General features: G+C 41.2%; 1 protein-coding gene across 3 annotated transcripts; it reads left to right on the top strand.

Annotated features, from left to right (window-relative positions):
* Positions 1–4,659: 4,659 nt before the first annotated feature.
* Positions 4,660–17,853, top strand: LOC131097715 (cytoplasmic polyadenylation element-binding protein 1-like). Of its 3 annotated transcripts, none has more exons than XM_058045898.2 (12): positions 4,660–4,828; positions 4,942–5,113; positions 9,809–10,030; positions 10,926–11,155; positions 11,666–11,921; positions 12,003–12,116; positions 12,479–12,583; positions 13,151–13,287; positions 14,412–14,610; positions 15,110–15,204; positions 15,295–15,375; positions 16,523–17,853. In XM_058045898.2, the coding sequence occupies exons 1-12, from the start codon at positions 4,814–4,816 to the stop codon at positions 16,631–16,633; spliced, it is 1,737 nt and encodes a 578-aa protein (XP_057901881.2). In that variant the 5' UTR covers positions 4,660–4,813; the 3' UTR covers positions 16,634–17,853. The 3 variants fall into 3 exon arrangements, with proteins under 3 accessions (XP_057901881.2, XP_057901882.2, XP_078650832.1); XM_058045899.2 differs by having other exon boundaries at positions 12,479–12,568; XM_078794706.1 differs by lacking the exons at positions 4,660–4,828; positions 4,942–5,113 and adding an exon at positions 9,164–9,682.
* Positions 17,854–19,454: the final 1,601 nt, after the last annotated feature.

Below are 19,454 nucleotides of genomic sequence, written 5' to 3' on the forward strand. Positions count from 1 at the left end.
ACAAAAAAATGACCTCAATATTTAGCAGAAATAAAACTTCCTATAGCTTCCAATGAGGGTCTGGATTCTGGTTGAATGTATTTTGGACCATTCCTCTTTACAAAACATCTCCACTTGAATCAGGTTTGATGGTCTCCAAGCATGGACAGCAGGCTTTAAATCATACCACAGATATTCAATAATATTCAGGTCTGGGACTGAGATGACCATTCTAGAACGTTGTACTTGTTCCTCTCCATGAATACCTTTAGTAGAATTTGAGCAGTGTTGAGGGTCATTGTGTTGTTGGAAGTATCCAGCCCCGGCGCAACTTTAACTTTGTCACTGATTCATGAAGACTGTTGGCAAGAATCTGCTGATACTGACTGGAATCCATGCCACCTTCAACTTGAACAAGATTTTCCAGTACCTGCACTGGCCACACAGCCCCACAGCATGATGGAACCACCAGCAAATGTTACTGTGGGTAGCAAGTGTTTGTCTTGGAATGCTGTGTTGTTCTTCCACCATGCATACCACCCCACGTTATGTCCAAATAACTCTTTTTTTAGTTTCATCAGTCCACAGCACCTTATTCCAAAATGAAGCTGGTTGTCCAAATGTGTTTTAGCACTGAATAGTTGAACGATGCACAGTAACACCATCTGCAATAAGATCATGTTGGAGGTCTTTGGAGCTGGTCTGTGGGTTGACTTTCACTGTTCTCACTATCCTTTGCCTTGCTTATCTTATGTTATTTTTCTTGGCCTGCCACTAGGGGCCTTAACTAGAACTGCGCCTGTGGTTCTCACTATGTTCCTCAGAGTGGAACCTGACAGCTGAAATCTGAATCTGAGATTTTAGTATCTTTCCCTTAGACCACAATGTTGAACAATATTTGCTCTCAGGTCATTTGAATATTGTTTTGAGGCTATTCTGGTGCTACTCTTCAGAGAAGATGCAACTTGCTATTGGCCACCTTAAAATGTTTTGTGCCCCCCCACTCCGATTTTAAATATAAGAGAAATTGATATTTCTTCATTTATCTGTACTGTAATGAAAATATGTTAAAACGGAGTGAACCACTGACAGTGCCATGGAAGCATATTTTTAGAGAGAAATAGCCTGCTGGAAATCCAAGTGGTTCATTAACTTCATTTTGACACACATGGAGATTGACTTGGAATCAATACTGGGAAAGCATCAGGAAGAAGAGCATTTTTCTTCTTGTAGAAAATGGCACAAAATAAGACAAAACAGCCCTGTTTTATGTAATCACACCTGTATTTAAATATGTGTATCATTCTGATTGTATGCAATGCATGTTGAATACAATCAAAAATATTTTCATATACTTTATATTTTAATATACTTTCTACTCATTGACATTAAACAAAGGCATTTTTGATAAACAGCAAAAAATAAGACTAGTAGAAGTAGAGAAACTTGTCATCAAACCAACACCAATGAAGCAGCATTGAAAAAATTCTGAAAAATCTTCTGCCCTCAGTTAGGTGTTTCTAACCCAAACTATGCAGCCAGCTAAACATACTTCCAGTGTTGTCTGAAGACCATTTACTATTATTATTCTTTGTACAAATAGATATTCTCTCATATATGAGACATGTACAGAATGAATGTTAGCATGGAAGCTAACAAATGTGTACCACCAAAAATCCTGTTACAATACAACTGCATGACTCAGCATAGGCCCAAACTAGCTAGCTCTCAGAGCAGAGAAAAACATATGGATGACCATGAAGTTACATCAGTTAAAGGTAAATCCACATGTTTAAATACTTACAGATTATGTTTTTGCCAAGGATTACACAAAATGCAGAAAATGTGTGCTCTTATGAAAATGCTTGTTGTGCTGCTCTCAAAATGGCGCTTGGACTAAATTGCCTGCTGCTTACACTGGGAGGCTGCTAGATGGCGCTGCCACGCAAATCCAATCCCAAAAGAAGAAGCTTAGGGCATTTGTAGCAATAGTGACCTCTAATGGAGAAAGATAAAGTTACACCAGCACTCAATGAATGAACTTGGGGACAGAACAAGCTAATTACATTAAAATTAAAGCAATACAAATACATGGTGTGTCATGTCATGGTGATTAACCCAAAATGTGCCGCAACTTAGTTTAAAACAAGATAGAATGCAATAAAAAGAAGTCCATCGAGGGGAATGAGGTAGTGTGCATCATAGCATGCAGAACACTGTTGCCCTCTCCTGGTTCCACACTTGCATGACCATGCCATCGGGCAACACAGTTCTGGAAGGACTTGGCAGTTCTGGAAGGACTTGGCAGTTTTGAAAGGCCCTAGGCTGTCTCCTGCTGAACCTAATTGCATGTACACAGGTGTCAACCAAATTTGCCAGTTTGGAAAGTGCAATACAAAAGATAACATTGTTCAATGTTCCTTTTCCACAATCTCTTGTGCCAATCATATCAAAATGTATCTCTTAATGTGTTAAACCAATCTATGAAGATATGCTAAGAAATTATATTTATTGAAAGGAAAAGCGGTACAAAATGAATGAATGAATGAAAAAACTGCCAGCACATCAACTGTGTTATACAAAGCATATTATTAGTATTTTAATAGTATTAACGGTTCAACTTTTTATACCAATAACAATACAGTATAGTACAAGATTTTTGAACAAATGTGTGATCTTTTTTCATTCATTTTCTACTGCTTAGCCTCACAAGGGTGCTGGAGCCTGTCCCAGCTGTCTTCGGGTGAGAAGCGGGGTCCACCCTGGACTGGTGGCCAGCCAATCACAGGGCACATATAGACAAACAACCATTCACACTCACATTCATACCTATGGACAATTTGGAGTGGCCAATTAACCTAGTATGCACAGGGAGAACATGCAAACTCCAAACAAAGATGGCCAAGGGTGGAATTGAACTCAGATCTCCTACCTGTGAGGCCTGCGCACTAACCACTCATCCGCCATGCAGCCTGTGCATTTTTGTTTTAACTTTTCATTCAAGTGAAATTCAGGTACAATATGTGCAATACTACCTTTTGTTTACTGCAATTCCACATTTTGGTTACTGCAAATCCACATTTTGTTTACTGTATAGGTTATTGTTTTTGATGTACATATATTTACATTTATTTTGAACAGCACCTGCCACTTTTTATAATTATATTCTTATCCTTATTTTAATTTTTTCCTTAGTTTTTTATTTTTACTTTCTACAAAATGCACTGTGGAGTTGCACTCAAATTTCATTGTGTGCAATACAATGACAACAAAGATGATTCTGATTCTAGTTGAATACAACATATTACTCAAAACTAAGATGCATTCAAAGATGTAGATAGTATTTTACACTTGTGTTACTGTAATGCAGTGCCTCTCAATTATTTATTTTCTGTCATGCCCCCCCTCCAAGGAACAGAAATGTTTTGTTCCCCCTCAGCCCCGATTTTAAATATAAGAGAAATTGATATTTCTTCATTTATCTCTACTGTAATGAAAATATGTTAAAACAGAGTGAACCACTGACAGTGCCATGGAAGCATATTACATTATTATTTTTTGTAGTTTGCACATTCCAAAAACATGTACATGTTAGGTTAATTGGGAACTCTTGTTGTTGGTTGGTTGGTGTTGAGATGCGCCCTGTGATTGGCTGGCGACCAGTCCAGGGTGTACCCTGCCTCTTGCCCAATGTCAGCTGACATAGCATGCCCACTCCGCTGTGATTGGTCACACTTCCCGTGATCCCTAACAATGACCCATATGAGGAAGTCCGCCCATCTGTCATCACAAAGGAGCAGTTTTACCACGCCTTTTGAAACTGAGCGTTTTTGAGCCATCCCAAACTTCTTTCAGGGCTCACTTCCAAATGCGCAAAACCTCCTTATCTGAAACTTTGGCATTGTTTTCCACAAGAATACAACAATCTAACTACATACATAGGTCATAAGAGTGGGAAAAGCATTGTAAAGCCTCTATAAACAAGCTGGGTAATACGTTTTCAACCTGAACGCCTGATCCCAAAGACGTCATTTTTTCACACTGTACTCATGTCAAATGTCATATTTACAATTTTCACATTTGTGAATACATTAATTCACCAATTAACGTGGTGTTGCACTCAAATTTCGTTGTATGCAATACAATGACAATAAAAGCGATTCTGATTTCCCTTGAATGCAATTACAGGGATCCATGCTTTTACATGAGAAAGATGCATGCTGACCTCTTCAGCCACCATGTGGCTGTTTTACGGCTTAAAACTGCACTAAACTATCGTGAAGTTGCATCATCACCTCTTCTTGCCTCTTGTGAAAAAATGCAAAAGACTATAAATAGATTGTCTTTGGCATCAGGCCTTCAGGTGGAAAAAAAACGTATTAAAAACTGCTTTCATGGGGTAGCGAATTAGTTAAAAACAAGCTGTGTGACACAAACGGCCCCTGGGCCACAGTTTGGACACCCCTGGTCTACTCTGTTCTATAAACATTAAATATGGTCCATTTGCTATGTATTGAAAATATCATTAACTTGATGAGTCCAAACATTAAAAGTACATAAATAAGTTTTAGTACGTTTTCACGAGCTTTTAGCTGATTTAATTTTGTATACTAAGAGAAGGTTATGTATTACATTGATGTGAAAACGGGATTTTATTTGCGCGGCGGCAGCTTTGAAGATGACCACGTGAGAAGACGGAGGCTCTCGAGGGCCAGCCATTAGCTGAGCACACGTTCACCACATTGACGCTAATTAGCAGGCCTTCATAAGTATGGCCTTTCATTGGATGCGCCGGTTCTTAACGCTCCTTTTGGCTTAAGTCTGTCCGCACATCATGGCTTTTTCCTTGGTGAGTGACAAATGTGCCATTAACAATTCACTCACAAAGCCTCGTTTCAGTGTCTTCGTTTTGACTTTTAGTCGCAATTGGTGTTAATGACGGTGTGACTTGTGTTGGCTCAGAGAAACGACCCTCGCAGGCCTGACAGCCCAGACGGGGAGTCTCCGGCCCTGTCGACCTGCATCAACGCAGACATCTTCCGTAGGATGAACACTATGCTGGGGAACTCTCTGGATCTGACTGGTGTGTGTACCACCCCCACCAACGGCAAGAGCAAGACGGACTTGCTTTGTGGTACAGTCTCGTTACACTTTTCAACAGTTAAAACCGAACATCGTCCTTGTTCTTCAGGCACCTAACGTAGTTTGGAAAGGTAGCCATTTTCTTATCACGGCGGGCGATGTGCTCCTTTTATTGCCTTTTAAAGGCTTACCCGGAGATTTCCTAATTAGAATTGACGATGCACTATAAATACATATATGTATATATAAACAAAGACATACTGCTTCAGAAATGTAAAATTAGTAGTTTGACGTTTTATTTAATCATATTTCTTTACAAAGACGTTTTATGTCTGAGTTTTGAGACATTTTGTGCCCAAGTGCACAAAGCAAGGTACATTAAAGGTACAGTAAGCAGCTAGCTCAAGGGTACAATACATTTTTTTCCCCAACCAGTAAATGGAAGACCACCACACACTAGCTTACTACCAGTTGGGGGTTTATAAAAACGTCCTTTACAAAAAACAGTTTTAAAGAAATTGCGAATTAAAAAAAGAATTGTGTTGTCGTTTGGCCTGAATAACAATGTTCTCACTGCTGTCTGGTAGTCAAATTCTATAGTGTCAACAAAGCAGTCTGAGAGGTCCCCAACAGTTTTCACTCTTGCTATAATGGGGCGATCATTCATGATGGGAAACATTAGTAGCTAATAAGGGTGTCCAAACTATTTCACGATACAGATATTGCAGCCTTGAATACTGGCTGATAGGATATTAATTCAATATCAGTATAAATCATATGTACTTTTATGCTGTATTATAGACGTGATATGACTCATAACAATAGTAAGTCTGACCAACTGTATGGCTTTGTGCGTTTGTGGGACCCTATGATTTCCGCGTTCAAGGAATCACTGAATTGGCCAATAAAAATGGAATGTACTGTTTAATGCGGAATTTACTGGAAATTGACATGTGAATGAATGTTGTCATGAGAAGGAGCGTTTTTGTGAGGGGAGTATTTCCCCGGCGGATGCCTTGATCGTGGCAGATACAAACACTAAACGGCCCCCTCCCAACGAAACGAGTTGAAATGTGTAACACTGGTGAAAGTTGGTCTAATCTTCTCTTGTAATGGAAGGTAAGAGTTGGCTTAGTTTAGCACACTCGTGTGGTTGTGTGTGTGTCGTGAGTATATTTTCACCATGTGTTTTACGGCTTTAAGGTAAGGAACGTTTTATCATGCCCGATGACAAAGTGCAGGGTCTGAGTGGAAATATAGGCTGGAAAAAAAAAAAAAAAAACATTTGGGGCGAAAAACTGATTACATGGGCGATGCATGTGGTGTATAATTGTGACGTGCAGGTGCTCAATGAAGCGTTTAAATCCAACATCGACGGGGTGGCTCTTTTTGTGTTGGTTCAGTATTTCATTTTTTCCCCCACAAAGTGAGTTTAAAGAAGTCAAAGCTGAATATGCATGCAAAGGTTTATTAATGTAAGAACAATATAAAATTGTAAAATAGCCGCTGAAATAAAATGGTAGAATCTTTAAATATACTGTTCAAACTTCAGTGCAATCATGCTACACTCACGGTAGTCACTCTGCACTGCCGAGAGCGCTTCCATCTCACGTTCCCCATGACAGGCGGTAACTGTGGTTGATAGTCTTTATCCAGCAACATTTATAGTCTCTTTTGCTGTTCACTCCCGCCATGCAGCCTCCCCTCCTTCATATCTCCGTGGGGAGCCAACAACTGCTGCGGATTGTAGGCAATGGCGCAAACTACAAACGTAACAAGATGAACATCCATAGCTGCACACTTGCTTAAGGGGTCGTTATGGCACAAAAAACACGAGCGATAAAGCACTATTAAGAACTAAAACACAGCAGAAGACAGAGCTGCCTTGCACCTGGACTCCACCATCTTGAAACATGAGACCTCTGAATCAAATCCAGTCTATCAATATGGTTATTTTTGATATTGTGCTTAACAGAAATATCAATATTTAAAAAAAATATCGATATATTACCCAGCCCTAGTTGGAACCTTATTTTGCCTTAAATTGCTTCATATTAGCTCATATGAATATAGTAATGAGCTGGGCAGTGTATATCCTGGTGTATATCTTTGCCACAGTGAGTTTAGATCAAAGCCAAACGTGCATGTCAAGTTTTTTTTTTATCAAAAAACATACTCAATCTAAGGTTTTTAATTTTAAACCATACAAGGTGCACATTAAAAAAAATATCTAAAAATAGCCACAATAGTGGTCCATTCTTTTCTGAATATAGAAAATTAATATCTTTTTCTATAGCAAACCTTTAGCTATGCTCAAATCCCAATAACGAGAACAAAATATGGAGGAGTGTCTGGATTAAGAGGACATTTTAAAATGGCAGCAACTCAGATGTACTTTAAACAGTATTTTTAGGTCAAGTTTTATAAGACGCAGGCATATTTAATGGAAGGAATACCATCTCCAACTGCATCAGGCTTAGCAGCTCTTTAACTTCCTGGTACATTTGTGCTAAATTGTGACTTCAAAACTTGGCTGGACATGGCAAGTCCATTGTTTTCAGCAGCTTTTTGAAGCTGTTTTTTTTCCAGTGTTGCAACGGGGACCATAATACCAATGTGATAAGGTTGCTTTTCCTTTCATGAGGAACGAAACAGGAGCACGACAAATCACACACATTCCTGGTGTTGGCGGAAGGTGGTGAAAATGTTTGTTTGTTTTTGTAATGCTCTGAATTCGAAATGCCAAGTTACCTTACTGAGTTGTTGTTCCACTGCTGACATGTTGGCCTGTTTGCTTCAACTGAGCCTGCAGGCTTCTGCTCCGCCCCTCCTCCCTTCTTCATGCAGGCATGAGGGAAATGCAGCTCAAATCCACTCTATCAACGATATGGTTGATTTTCATATCCTGCTTAAAGCAAATCTCTATTTTAAACATATTTATTGTCCAGCCCTACCTTTTGATGACCTACATCCATCAGTACCTTTTTACCTTTTTACCTTCTTGGTAAGCACGGCAATACGTCTTTTGATGACTTGTCGGTCGGATATGTACCCTGATCGTTCATGCTGCAATCGTATCGTATGCATATCTGATTTTGTATGCCACATTCATGAGTCACTTTGCATGAACTTCTATGGTCAAGTGGAGGTGTAACTGGCATGACTTGATGTGGATTTGTGTACACACTTGAATTATTCATTTGTCCGGACATGTGTGACATGTTTTGGGTGAGTTTTTATTTATGGTCTGAAACCGTGGACCAAGTGAACAAGGCACTGATTCCCAACCACTGACACAGCAGTGTGCCACGGAGCGTTCCTCAGGTGTGCTGCAGTAAATTAATTGGTTTCAATTAATTGTCCTGAAAATGAACGTTCAATATACACCACTGACGCACAGTTACACACTACAATGAAATGCTTTTCCACTAGATGGCAGTATGCGCATCCACTTGTTGCATTCATGAAACAGAATCCATGGCATGCTTGTCTGTCATAGCCCTGACATCAAGCTTATCAAATGACAGGCTCTAGAACATGGTGAGCCAGCAGGCCCCTTTTAGGTCCAGCATCAGAAAGCCTTAAACCTGGCTGAACAGAAATTCACTTTGTCGAAAGTCTTAGTTTTATTTTTTATACATAAATGTTACAACTCCCACTTTGCAGTCAAACATGTACAACTGATTGTTGCAGCCTGACCCCCCCCCCCCCCAACATGCACAACTGCAGTTGTCTTGTGGCCTTTTTCTCTAATCAAATCTTGCATTTAAGCAAGAATTGCCAACTGTTAGAACTTATGTCATTACTTGCCAAGAGTGCCAGCAGCTGATTCATTCTGCATCACTGGTTTTGTAGCATTGCAGTACTACATTTTTTTTTGGGGGGGGGAGGATTTGGGAGAATTTGAGTTTCTTTGATCAGCACAATTCTTGTCTCTGGACTTGGAATGCATCATTTTTAAATGCACCTTTTTTTTGTAAAAGTCTACTTAAACCATGTGCTTTGTGTAATCTTTTAAATGTTTAAGATTAATAAAAAAAAGTGAAACTAAAGTGAATTGGGAGCCAAGTCCCAGCTCGGCAGTTGCTGAATCAGGGCTGTAGCTGTTTTTTGGAAGCTTTCCAGGCCTGGAGAGAAAGGAGCTGATGCACATTGGCCTGTCCTTTTTAACATCTGATCAGTCAGCTGCTTCCTTGCAGCCGGGCTGGGTCTCCCTGTTCCCCTCAGCATGCTGCTGTGTATATATGGACCAGTATAAACAATTGTCCGGCTGGAAGTTTTCTGGTATGTTTTTGAAGAATCCTCAAGTCTGAATATTTAAGCCTGCTGAGTCATTCACACTGGTATGATGCCGCTATAGCTGCCTCCCCCTCCCTCACTTGCTCAGGAAACGGGCTAGACAGAAAGCAGCAGCAGCATCGGCCGTCCTCTACTGCCTACTGATACAACTAGCTGATAGCTCTGGCAGGGTTTTAGTTGTCGAGCAAGGAAGCGGCAGGTATGGGACGCTGATGTCAATATCAGGAGTTTGAGCGCATCAGCAGTCATGTCACATGCTGCTAGGTGGGTCAGCCATGCAGACGGAGATGCATGGCACATTCAACGGGCACAGAGGCAGCAGGTTAGCTCCCCCTTCGTCCAGGGTAGGGTTGAAAATGGATTGCTCTTATTGTGACTGTGAATTCTTTGTGGCAGTCTAACACGTTCTCGTTTCTCTTCCTCTGAACTGGATCCTCACACCATCAAGAGCCAGACCTGGCTGCAGTGGGCAGCAGGAGGATGCTCTTTGCCAACTGTGGCGGCATGCCCGGCTCCCAGGAGATGCAGACATCCAGGCTCCAGCCCAGCGTGGCAGACCTTGGCCTGGGCCTGCAGTCTCTCCGTTTGTCTGGATGGGACAGATCCTGGAGCAGCCAAGAGACGGAGTCTCTCTCCTCTCCTTCCCAGGTTCAGACGAGCTCGCAGTCAAGTAAGTACCTCTTTAGTTGAATCATTGGCACTCCGAGCAAAACCTGACATTTTGCCCTTGTTTATACATGTGATAGCTTCAGGTCTCTACACGGTAACATTTGTCATTCAGATCAGTGTATGTCACCAAGCTGTAGCATCACCACTGAGGATGATGCGGCAGTTTTGCTTTGCTTTGTCGCAGTTCAGTGACGCAAGAAACAATGTGGTGAAGCCTCATTATTCCCCATCAAAATGTAATGGCTTAATTACATCATCGATCACACAGATGCCAAGTTGCACTCATTTGAGTGGTTTTAAGCAGGCCAAGGAACATGGAATATTTTTTTTTGTGTTGCAGTTTTTACTGTAGTTAACACTACATTGACTTTTTTTGTGACCCACTTGTAGTGCTGAAATGGCATCGCTGCTTTTGGGTCCATCCACCATAACTCCATAGAGGTCGCTAAAATGGGCCTCCAATAAAGTGGGACAGAGCTTTGAATGCGGCCTGTAGTTGAATATCCCTGCTACCTGACAAAGCCTCACATGCTTCATGCAGTGTACTTGGTTGGATGGCTGTGCTATGAAGAAATATGCTTGTAATACCTCAATAGTTCCCACAGGTGGTTATTTTTTATTTCTTGGACTGACATTAGGAATAACTGTAAGCTTTTAAATTATAACTGAATTGATAAATTCACAAACTCTTATTAGGAAGCGGAACTGATTGCTTTGCTTAAGTGTTAACTGAATTTGAATACTCTTAATAGCAGCTCTAACACTGGACTGTGGCAGTTTCACCATCCCTGTTTTTTGGCTGGTACCAGTTTCAATTAATCTTCAGCCTCTCAAATTTTCCCTCCTCACAGATTCATGGTAAATGTTCTTATGGTGAATGGTGTGTTTCTGTCCAGTGCTGGGCATTCTGAACAGTCCCTTTAGTAGCCTCCTTGGAAAGGTTCCAGCCTACTTGCCCTCAGAGTCCATGAGTATAACTGCTGACTTCCTGGAGAAGTTCCCCGGCATGGCTCGCATGGCTAACCGTCTGGATTCAAGCTCCTTCTTGGACTCGCGCTCTAGCAGCCCCGAAGACTCTGAGACTAGTGGCTTCAGTTCTGGTTCCGACCACCTCTGTGACATGTTGGTAAGTAGAACCACACCTTCTTGACAAGGTGGTAAATCTGTTTGCTTCCCCTCGTTTTTTATGAATGGACAGTTTTTGGCATTGCAGCATAGAAAACCTATTTGCCATCTAATTTTTGATGTGTGGTGGGCGGGCACACAGGCAGTGACAACAGAGGTTCAAACTTTCATTATGGCCCCATTAGTAGCCAGTGTCCGGTTATTGTGCCTGTTCTGAAATCATGTCTGGTGCTACAATACTGACACCTGGTCAATGAGGCCTGGTGCAGACATGCATTCACAATTGGAATGCTTTTTTGTTTGCATTTGTTTTCACACATATTTGGCTTAAATGCTGAAGCAAAGTATAGGTAGTTTGCTTAAATGTACACAATTATTTAGTGTTAAACCACAGAACTTATTCTGGGGGAAAATCTGAGGGTGCGATGTTCAAACCACCATGTGGTGAGGGATAACTGTACATTTGAAAAAACATGGCTTGTCAGTTTTGTTTTTGTCGTTTGTACTTCAGTCAACTCTGCGGATTTCGCCTCCCCTGCCTTACCTTGCATCAAACATGCAGAAGGATCTGCTGCGACTTGGCTCCCGTCTGGACCCCCAGGACACCAGCTCCCCTCTGACCCCGCCATCTAGTGCCAGCCCTACCTCCTCTGCCCTTTCCCGTCGCTGGCGCACGGGCTCTCCATGGCCTGGTGCAGACATGCTGGACCAATCTGATGATTCATTTAGTATTGAGAGGGAGGCACGTCTGCACAGACAGGCTGCAGGTATGATTTTATTGTAAACTATGGACCAAAGTATTACCATTTTGGCATCAGACATCTCATCTTTATTAAAATTTTCCTCAGCTGTGAATGAAGCTACTTTCACCTGGAGTGGTCAGTTGCCGCCCAGAAACAACAAGGATCCACTCTACTCCTGCAAGGTCTTTCTTGGTGGCGTGCCCTGGGACATCACAGAAGGTAATTGCTTTCAGCAACAGGGCTTAATTGTTCTTGAGATGCTTATTGGCTTTTAGAGTGAGACTGTTAGCCGTGTGAGTTTTAAAGCTTTTGAAAGTCACTGAGCAGTCAAAACTTCTGCCATGTATACAGGTCTTTTTTTTACAAGAAAAGCTTTGATATGATTTCATATCAAAATCAGAAGTGCTGCATTTTGACATTTGAAGTCACTCTGTACCAGTGGTCTCTCTGGTCTTCAGGAATCAAACCAGTCATTATCGGTAGCATCATTATCGGCCAGTGCTGTCATGTGGTGGTTAAACAGTTCGTTTTCCAAAAGTCAGTCATCTACCATAAGTGGCTTGTCTCCTTCCTTATTGCAGCTGGGCTCATCAACACCTTTAGCGGCTATGGTCCTCTGACTGTGGAGTGGCCTGGTAAGGATGGAAAACACCCTCGCTGTCCTCCCAAAGGTAATGTGGCCAAAGGTAATGACAAGCTGGTAGGCTATTTTTTTTCTTACATGGTTTCAGGGTGGCACTATGGTGGACACACTGGCATGCTGGTGAGTTTAGTGTGAGCATACAGTAAGTTGCCAGCTTTAACGTAGCCCTGACGAGTTAGAAGCTGGTAACTAATGGTTATACACTGTTGTTATCGGGCAATTTAGTTTGTTGGACACAGTTGTAGTGTTGATGAAACTACTCACTACATCTGAAAATTGGCATTGAAATCTGCAGTAGTTGTGTCACAAGGAGTAGGAAGAGGCAGCACTTAATTCTACCTCATTGCTGTTAATTCTTGCCAAATGTTCCACATCCATTAGTTTCAGTTTTACATCCCGTGCTTTTCTAGCTAAAAAGAAAAGGAATGGCTTTTGCATTTGACAGAAAGTTGCTGGGCAAAATTAACTTTAAAATTATATTTCAAATGTAATGGTTCAGACAAGTGTTTTTTTTTTTTTTTTTTTTTAGTAAATGTCATTGATTATAAGGTGTTTGAAACGGAATCCAAAGTTTTATTCTTTCAATCAAGTGAAGGTGTTGTCCTTGCAGGCTATGTGTACCTAGTTTTTGAAAATGAGAAGTCCGTACGGGCCTTGCTCCATGCTTGCTCCCAGGACCCGTTTCACCCTGAAGACAACAGGGAGTACTACTTCAAGATGTCTAGCCGCAGAATGCGCTGCAAGGATGTGAGTAGAAAAGTATCACAGCTTTTATTGTTTGAAGGTTATGTTGTAGCAAATGAACAATATGGTCAAGTGTTTCTCCACATGCCTGCGATATACACTCCTGATCAAAGTAGACTAAATGAAAATTGCAACCCTTTACGTTTTGCACTTTAGGATTTGAAGGAGGTTCTGTTCATAACTGGGTCATTCTTGTTGATCATCTTTCAAAATTGGTTTTGGAAGTGATGTAGATTTTTTTGTAAACCAAACTTGCCACCCATCCACAAATGATTCTCAGTTGATTTGACCAGGGCAACATGCAGGATGGTCAGAGTGAAGTTCCATTGAAGGATAAAGCACCCCAGATCACGATGGCACCCCCTCCACATACTGTGTGGGGAACAAAAACATAGAAAATGTAATTGATCCACATTTTTGTCAAGATTGGCTTTAAAGGCTGTGAATTTGCTCAACTGAAGAGCTTGTTTCACATTTTTCCCCCTTCACTCCAACTTGTGTTTGCATTTTGAAGCTCTACTTGGAACCTCGAGATCCAACAGTACAAGAATACGATTTTTCAACGAGTCTTAAAAGTTTGATCAGGAGGAGGTGATGTAATAAATTGGCAAATTTGCACAAAAGTATTCTAAACATTTTAAATGGGTCAAATGATTTCTTGTGCTGAACACCCACTGATCGTTGCGTGATATCTCTTCACTAGATTTAAGGAGTAAGTGTTAATTTGCATGAGCGTAGGTGAACGGGTACCGCCAGATCCATTTGTGGTGGTCCAAATTTACTTGTCCCAGCCTGCACCAAATTAATGTATGGGTATTGTATGGTGCAGTGGTCACCCTGTATAGTTTAAGATGAAGTGCACTCTTCTGAGATCACTGTGCTGTAGGTGTCAAGTCTTCCTTGCAGCATTTTTCACCAATTTAGTATTGTACTGTATGGCTTACAGTGCAAGCATTCCCTCAGGTAACAAACTATTCAACGGTTCTGATATGTACTTATGTGCAGTTTCCAGTACAAATGCACTCTTAAACATACATCTTCGACCATCTCAGTTGAAAATATCAATGTAAATTAAGTATATCCTGTTAAATACTTGCACATTAAGATGTGTTGTCCTCTGATTTCAGGTGCAGGTTATTCCCTGGGTGATTTCTGACAGTAACTATGTGCGCTGCCCTGCTCAGCGTTTGGACCCCAGCAAAACTGTGTTTGTGGGTGCACTGCATGGCATGCTAAACGCTGAAGCACTGGCCAGCATCATGAATGACCTGTTTGGAGGGGTCATGTATGCAGGCATTGACACAGACAAACACAAATATCCCATAGGTAAGAATTGGTGATTCTTGCTTTAGTTGATTGCCATAGATTCTTTAAAGGGGAATTGCAGAGTTTTGCCTATCCTTTACAATCCTTGTGTGAAACATGCACGCTTCTTTCGCTTTTCTGTGCATTATAATGCCAAATTATTTAATATGCCAGTCATTTTGACCATGAAGACCTCAAAGTTTTCTATATCTATACATTCATATACATTTTACTTTTTATATAAATGCTATCATGCATGAACAAGTACATTGATAATGTAACACTTGGAGTATTAATTTGATTTAAAACATTACGGAACGTAGGGGCATGGATTTTAGACTTGAGTGGCACCAACACTGCTTTTGTCAAGGTAACTCTCTGTAGCTCTAATATACAGGTCAGTTATAGAAATAGGGCACTGTTGGCGTTTTTCTTTGGGCGTAGCTGTGTCCAATGATGTGCATATTAGCGAGCTTGTATGAACTCATTAACACTTGAACCCTATGGTGTTTGTGTACAGGCTCTGGGCGTGTGACTTTTAACAATCAGCGCAGTTACCTGAAGGCTGTATGTGCAGCCTTTGTGGAGATTAAAACACCAAAGTTTACAAAGAAGGTAGGGTATTGCTAATGTGCGTGTGGGGATTTGTGGAAGGCTTTGCACAAAATGACAACATGAAAATATGAGTTTTGCCTCTCCCTTTAGGTCCAGATTGATCCATATCTGGAAGACTCCATGTGTCAAGTTTGCCTTCGCCAACCTGGACCGTTCTTCTGCAGAGACCAGGTGAGTGGTCTGCACTTGTGCTCTTTGCTGGAGAGTTAATGAACATTCAGGAGATATAACACGGAAATGTGTTTGTTTTTTTTGTTTTTGTATAGACCACACAGAAATGGTAGCCACATTTAGTTTTTCTCTTTCTGAATGGAATCTTTTTCTTTTTTTTTTTTTTCCCCCAAATGACCTTTCTGAAAACAAATGTATACGTGGAAAGGAATATTCCAATCTCTTGTCTACATGCGCCGCTACAATCAAACAGAATAGTCAATGGGTCATGCGCAGTAAAACATCATCACGTGATAGACTTTTTTTCTTTCACTTGGAATAACTTTATTGCCAGTTTTTAATTCGTCCAGTCTTGAAATTAGTTTGGATCAAAAACAAACTTTCCGCAGCATTCCAGTGCCAATTGCTCACCTCCATTTTTAAAACCGAAAAACGTTGGAGCTGCGTGTTACGTCATATCTGAGCATGCGCTGAAAGAACACACCCAGTATAAATTTAAACAGGAAAAGATCAAATTCAATCTTGCTAATATTTTATAATTAAACTCGGACATGTTTTATATAGATATATTACTTTTTTTAATTCACTGTACTTGTGAATAAAGTATAAAGGGTTTAGATTCTGTTTCCCAGGTGGCGTTAATGCACACGAAAGCTGCTTGCCAACCTCGATAAACAGAAGAATACACACAGCCTTCTTCGGCGTGTTTTTCAACTTTCTGTTTGAGCAGGTACAAGATGCTTCAATCTGATCGGGGAAAGGAATATTCCACCCCCGTGAATCGGATTATATATTTGGGATTGGCACTTTTCTTTCGGAATGAGGTATATACAATGGTTAAATTTCTGTTAATGCAAATAAAGCTACTTATACATATTATACGTTATACATGTACGTGGCTAGTGTTCGTTTTTTGTTTTTGCTTCCAAAGTAGGGAAACTGTGCCATGTCTATTACATGGCTTTCACTCAATGAGCCGTTCCCGTCTGGCTGCAAACATTTACTATTTCACTATTTTTGTGACTGATGCTTTTTTAAAAACCAATCCTAACAAGCGTGCAATTGGTCAGTGAATTTCTAATGTGATAAAATTGAAAGTGGTCTGTTGTGCAGTAGTGTACTGTGAGTGAGATTTGGGTTTGTGCAGGCCTGCTTCAAGTACTACTGCCGCTCCTGTTGGCACTGGCAGCACTCCATGGACATCCTGAGCAACCATCGCCCCCTCATGCGCAACCAGAAGAACAGGGATTCCAGCTAGATTGCATGGATGGGCTGGAGAAGGTTCCCCCTTGGGCGAGGCTGCCGATGACCGAGGAGAGCACGTGCCGGACATCCCTCAGCGTGAGGGGTGGGGCACTCCACCAGGCACTGGGATATCACTGTAGGAAATGTTCACTTTTTGCACTTGCTACATTTTTGCTGTTCACAGTTGGCACTATGCACCGTGACCTTGTTGGGAGAGACAAGGGACCGTTCACTTTGAAGCATTTTCTCAGACCTTGTGGCCAGACACGCCCTCAAGTGTCAGCAAAAGGTTAGGAAGCAGATGAAAATGCCTTTTTTTTTTTTTTGGTTGACATGTGTTGCATAGTGAAGAGCAATCACGCAAGTCTCATTGCCGTTCATTGGCAAACGCCATACAGTGCCTTTAACCTTTTAGTTTTCCCCGCCTCCCCCTTCCCCCGGTTGGCGTGTTTTTCCCAGTGCGAGCCAACTGGCGTGTCTTACTTTGGGAGTTGAACGTTGGGCTTCATTTAACCAGTCGCATTTCAGACTTTTACGCAGTTTTTTACTCATTTGTACACACAGCGGTTTTAAGTCAGAACATGAGAAATTTGAACAGAATTCTACCTGGTGGCTGTTTATGAGAGAACCCCTTTTATTTTTTTTTTCTCCCCCATTTTTCTGCCTTTTTTTAATTTGCCCTCCCGAATTTCAAGGTGACGGGCAGAGATTTGCAAGTCCCATCTAACTTGCTTTGTTGCAGTTATATTAAATGCTTGTTACAATACTGCTTCACTTGCTCATCCATCAAGTTTCTATCAACTGATGGATCTTAAGTGAATTTTTTTTTGCACTTTTTAATTTGCACTTGTGGAGAGGTGGCATCGGTTTTAATCACATTTGTACATCAGCAGGGGAACATGCCCATGTCAGCTGCTTGGTTCCTGTTGAGTGTAAGAACTTCCATATTGCTGATAAATTAGTCCAGCCAGACCTTGAGTAGACCCCCTCCCTCTCCCCCCCAGTAAAGTAAAGCATCCACACTTTCCAAGCCTTCTTTGCCTTCCTGTTCCTGTTGGACATGATGGCATCAGCTGTGTGCCAAAGACTTCCTTTTCCATTCAGTTGATCACGCTGAGCTTATTGTCCTGTAGGCCAGCTGCTTTTTAGAGTTTTCAAAGTCTACCTCATTGTGGTCTGCTTACAGTTGTGGAGTATGTTCAGATTGGGCACAATAAAGGTGTTTAAGCATTACTTGCTCTGCCTGGTGTTTTAAATCTTGGTAGGCCTTGGTGTTATGAATTTAGCAAAAATGGTGATTTTTAGGATCAGTTATTGGCTCAATTATAAAAGCAGAAAGTTCTTTGCTGTCACAAATGACAACTGAATGTTAATCATAAACCTCGATGTACAAGTCCTGACCTATTGGTCATTTTAGCCCAAAAGGAAAAGTTCTGATACTACTTTGTAAAAGTCTGATCACCTACTGGTGAGTTTGGGTATATTATAAAATATATTGAAAGCATTAAGCACTGGAATGGGCGGGACAAAAGTCTGTCAGTGATGAGCACCTTCCAGGTCACGCAAACCTTCACCCCTTCAGGATCCAAGATGCTGAAAGTCCCTCCCTAATGTCATGTGTGATGAGCAGGAATGTCACTTGCATTGAAGACATCACACAGGCTGTAGAAAGTCATGGTGTATAGTTTTCTGCAACGTTTATTGTGTTGACATGCTGATAAAGGGGGAAAGCCAATATGCTGGTTGTGAGCCGGACTTGCGCACAAATCTGAGAAGCAACGCTTGGGTTTCTTTCCTGCATTTGATCAGGAAATGGCAAATGATTGAATCATAGAAAATCAATTTAATAGCTTAGTTGAATGGATATTTAGTTTGTAATTTTAGTTTATCATGCGCCCTGACTGCATGCCAGTTGAAATGGTAATTGAACACAATTTTAAAAGCTTAGGATTAAAACTAAAAGCAATCTTTTGATTTCCAGTCGAGGCAGAAATGGTCATGAAAAAAACGTTTTCCATCCAACGCTATTCTGAATGTATTTCTTAAGCATGCTGCCAATGTTATGGAAACATGACTCTACAGCCAGTGTAGTCTGTGTGACCACCTTCTTGCTCATCAGGAAAAAAAATGGAAATGTCATACCCATGCACCCTGAAGGGGTCAGGCATGTGGGCTGGAAGGTGCTTGTCATTGCTGTTCTTCCAGAGGAAAAGTGGCACCAACTAGCAGAAAGTCCAAATGTATTTGAGGTATTCTTATGCTCATTTTATGCTTTTGAGTAAATGAATTCGCCTGCCACGATGGATTATTATATACCTAAACTCACCAGGATGTGTCGAGACGTTTTCTGGTGAAGGAAAGGTTGCATGTACTTAATAATACGCATAAAAGGTTAGGCAACACAAGCACATCAGGTACAGGTAAGGGCCAGAAAATTAGAATATTTTCATAAACTTGATTTATTTCAGTCATTGTGTTCAAAAGGTATAACTTTTACATTATATTTAATCATTGCACACAGACTGATCCACGTTGCTTGAAGTCTAGTGTGAAGTTTCCACCATCAGTGATGGTTTGGGGTGCCATGTCATCTGCTGGTGTCGGTCCACTCTGTTTCCTGAGATCCAAGGTCAACGCAGCCGTCTACCAGCAAGTTTTAGAGCACTTCATGCTTCCTGCTGCTGACCTGCTTTATGGAGATGGGGATTTTACGTTCCAACAGGACTTGGCGCCAAATCTACCAGTGCCTGGTTTAAGGACCATGATATTTCTGTTCTCAATTGGCCAGCCAACTCGCCTGACCTTAGCCCCATCGAAAATCTGTGGGGTATTGT

The sequence above is a fragment of the Doryrhamphus excisus genome, linkage group LG11, assembly GCF_037039965.1.
Source record: "Doryrhamphus excisus strain RoL-2023G ecotype Guam linkage group LG11, RoL_Dexc_Guam_v1.1, whole genome shotgun sequence".
NCBI lineage: Eukaryota > Metazoa > Chordata > Actinopteri > Syngnathiformes > Syngnathidae > Doryrhamphus > Doryrhamphus excisus.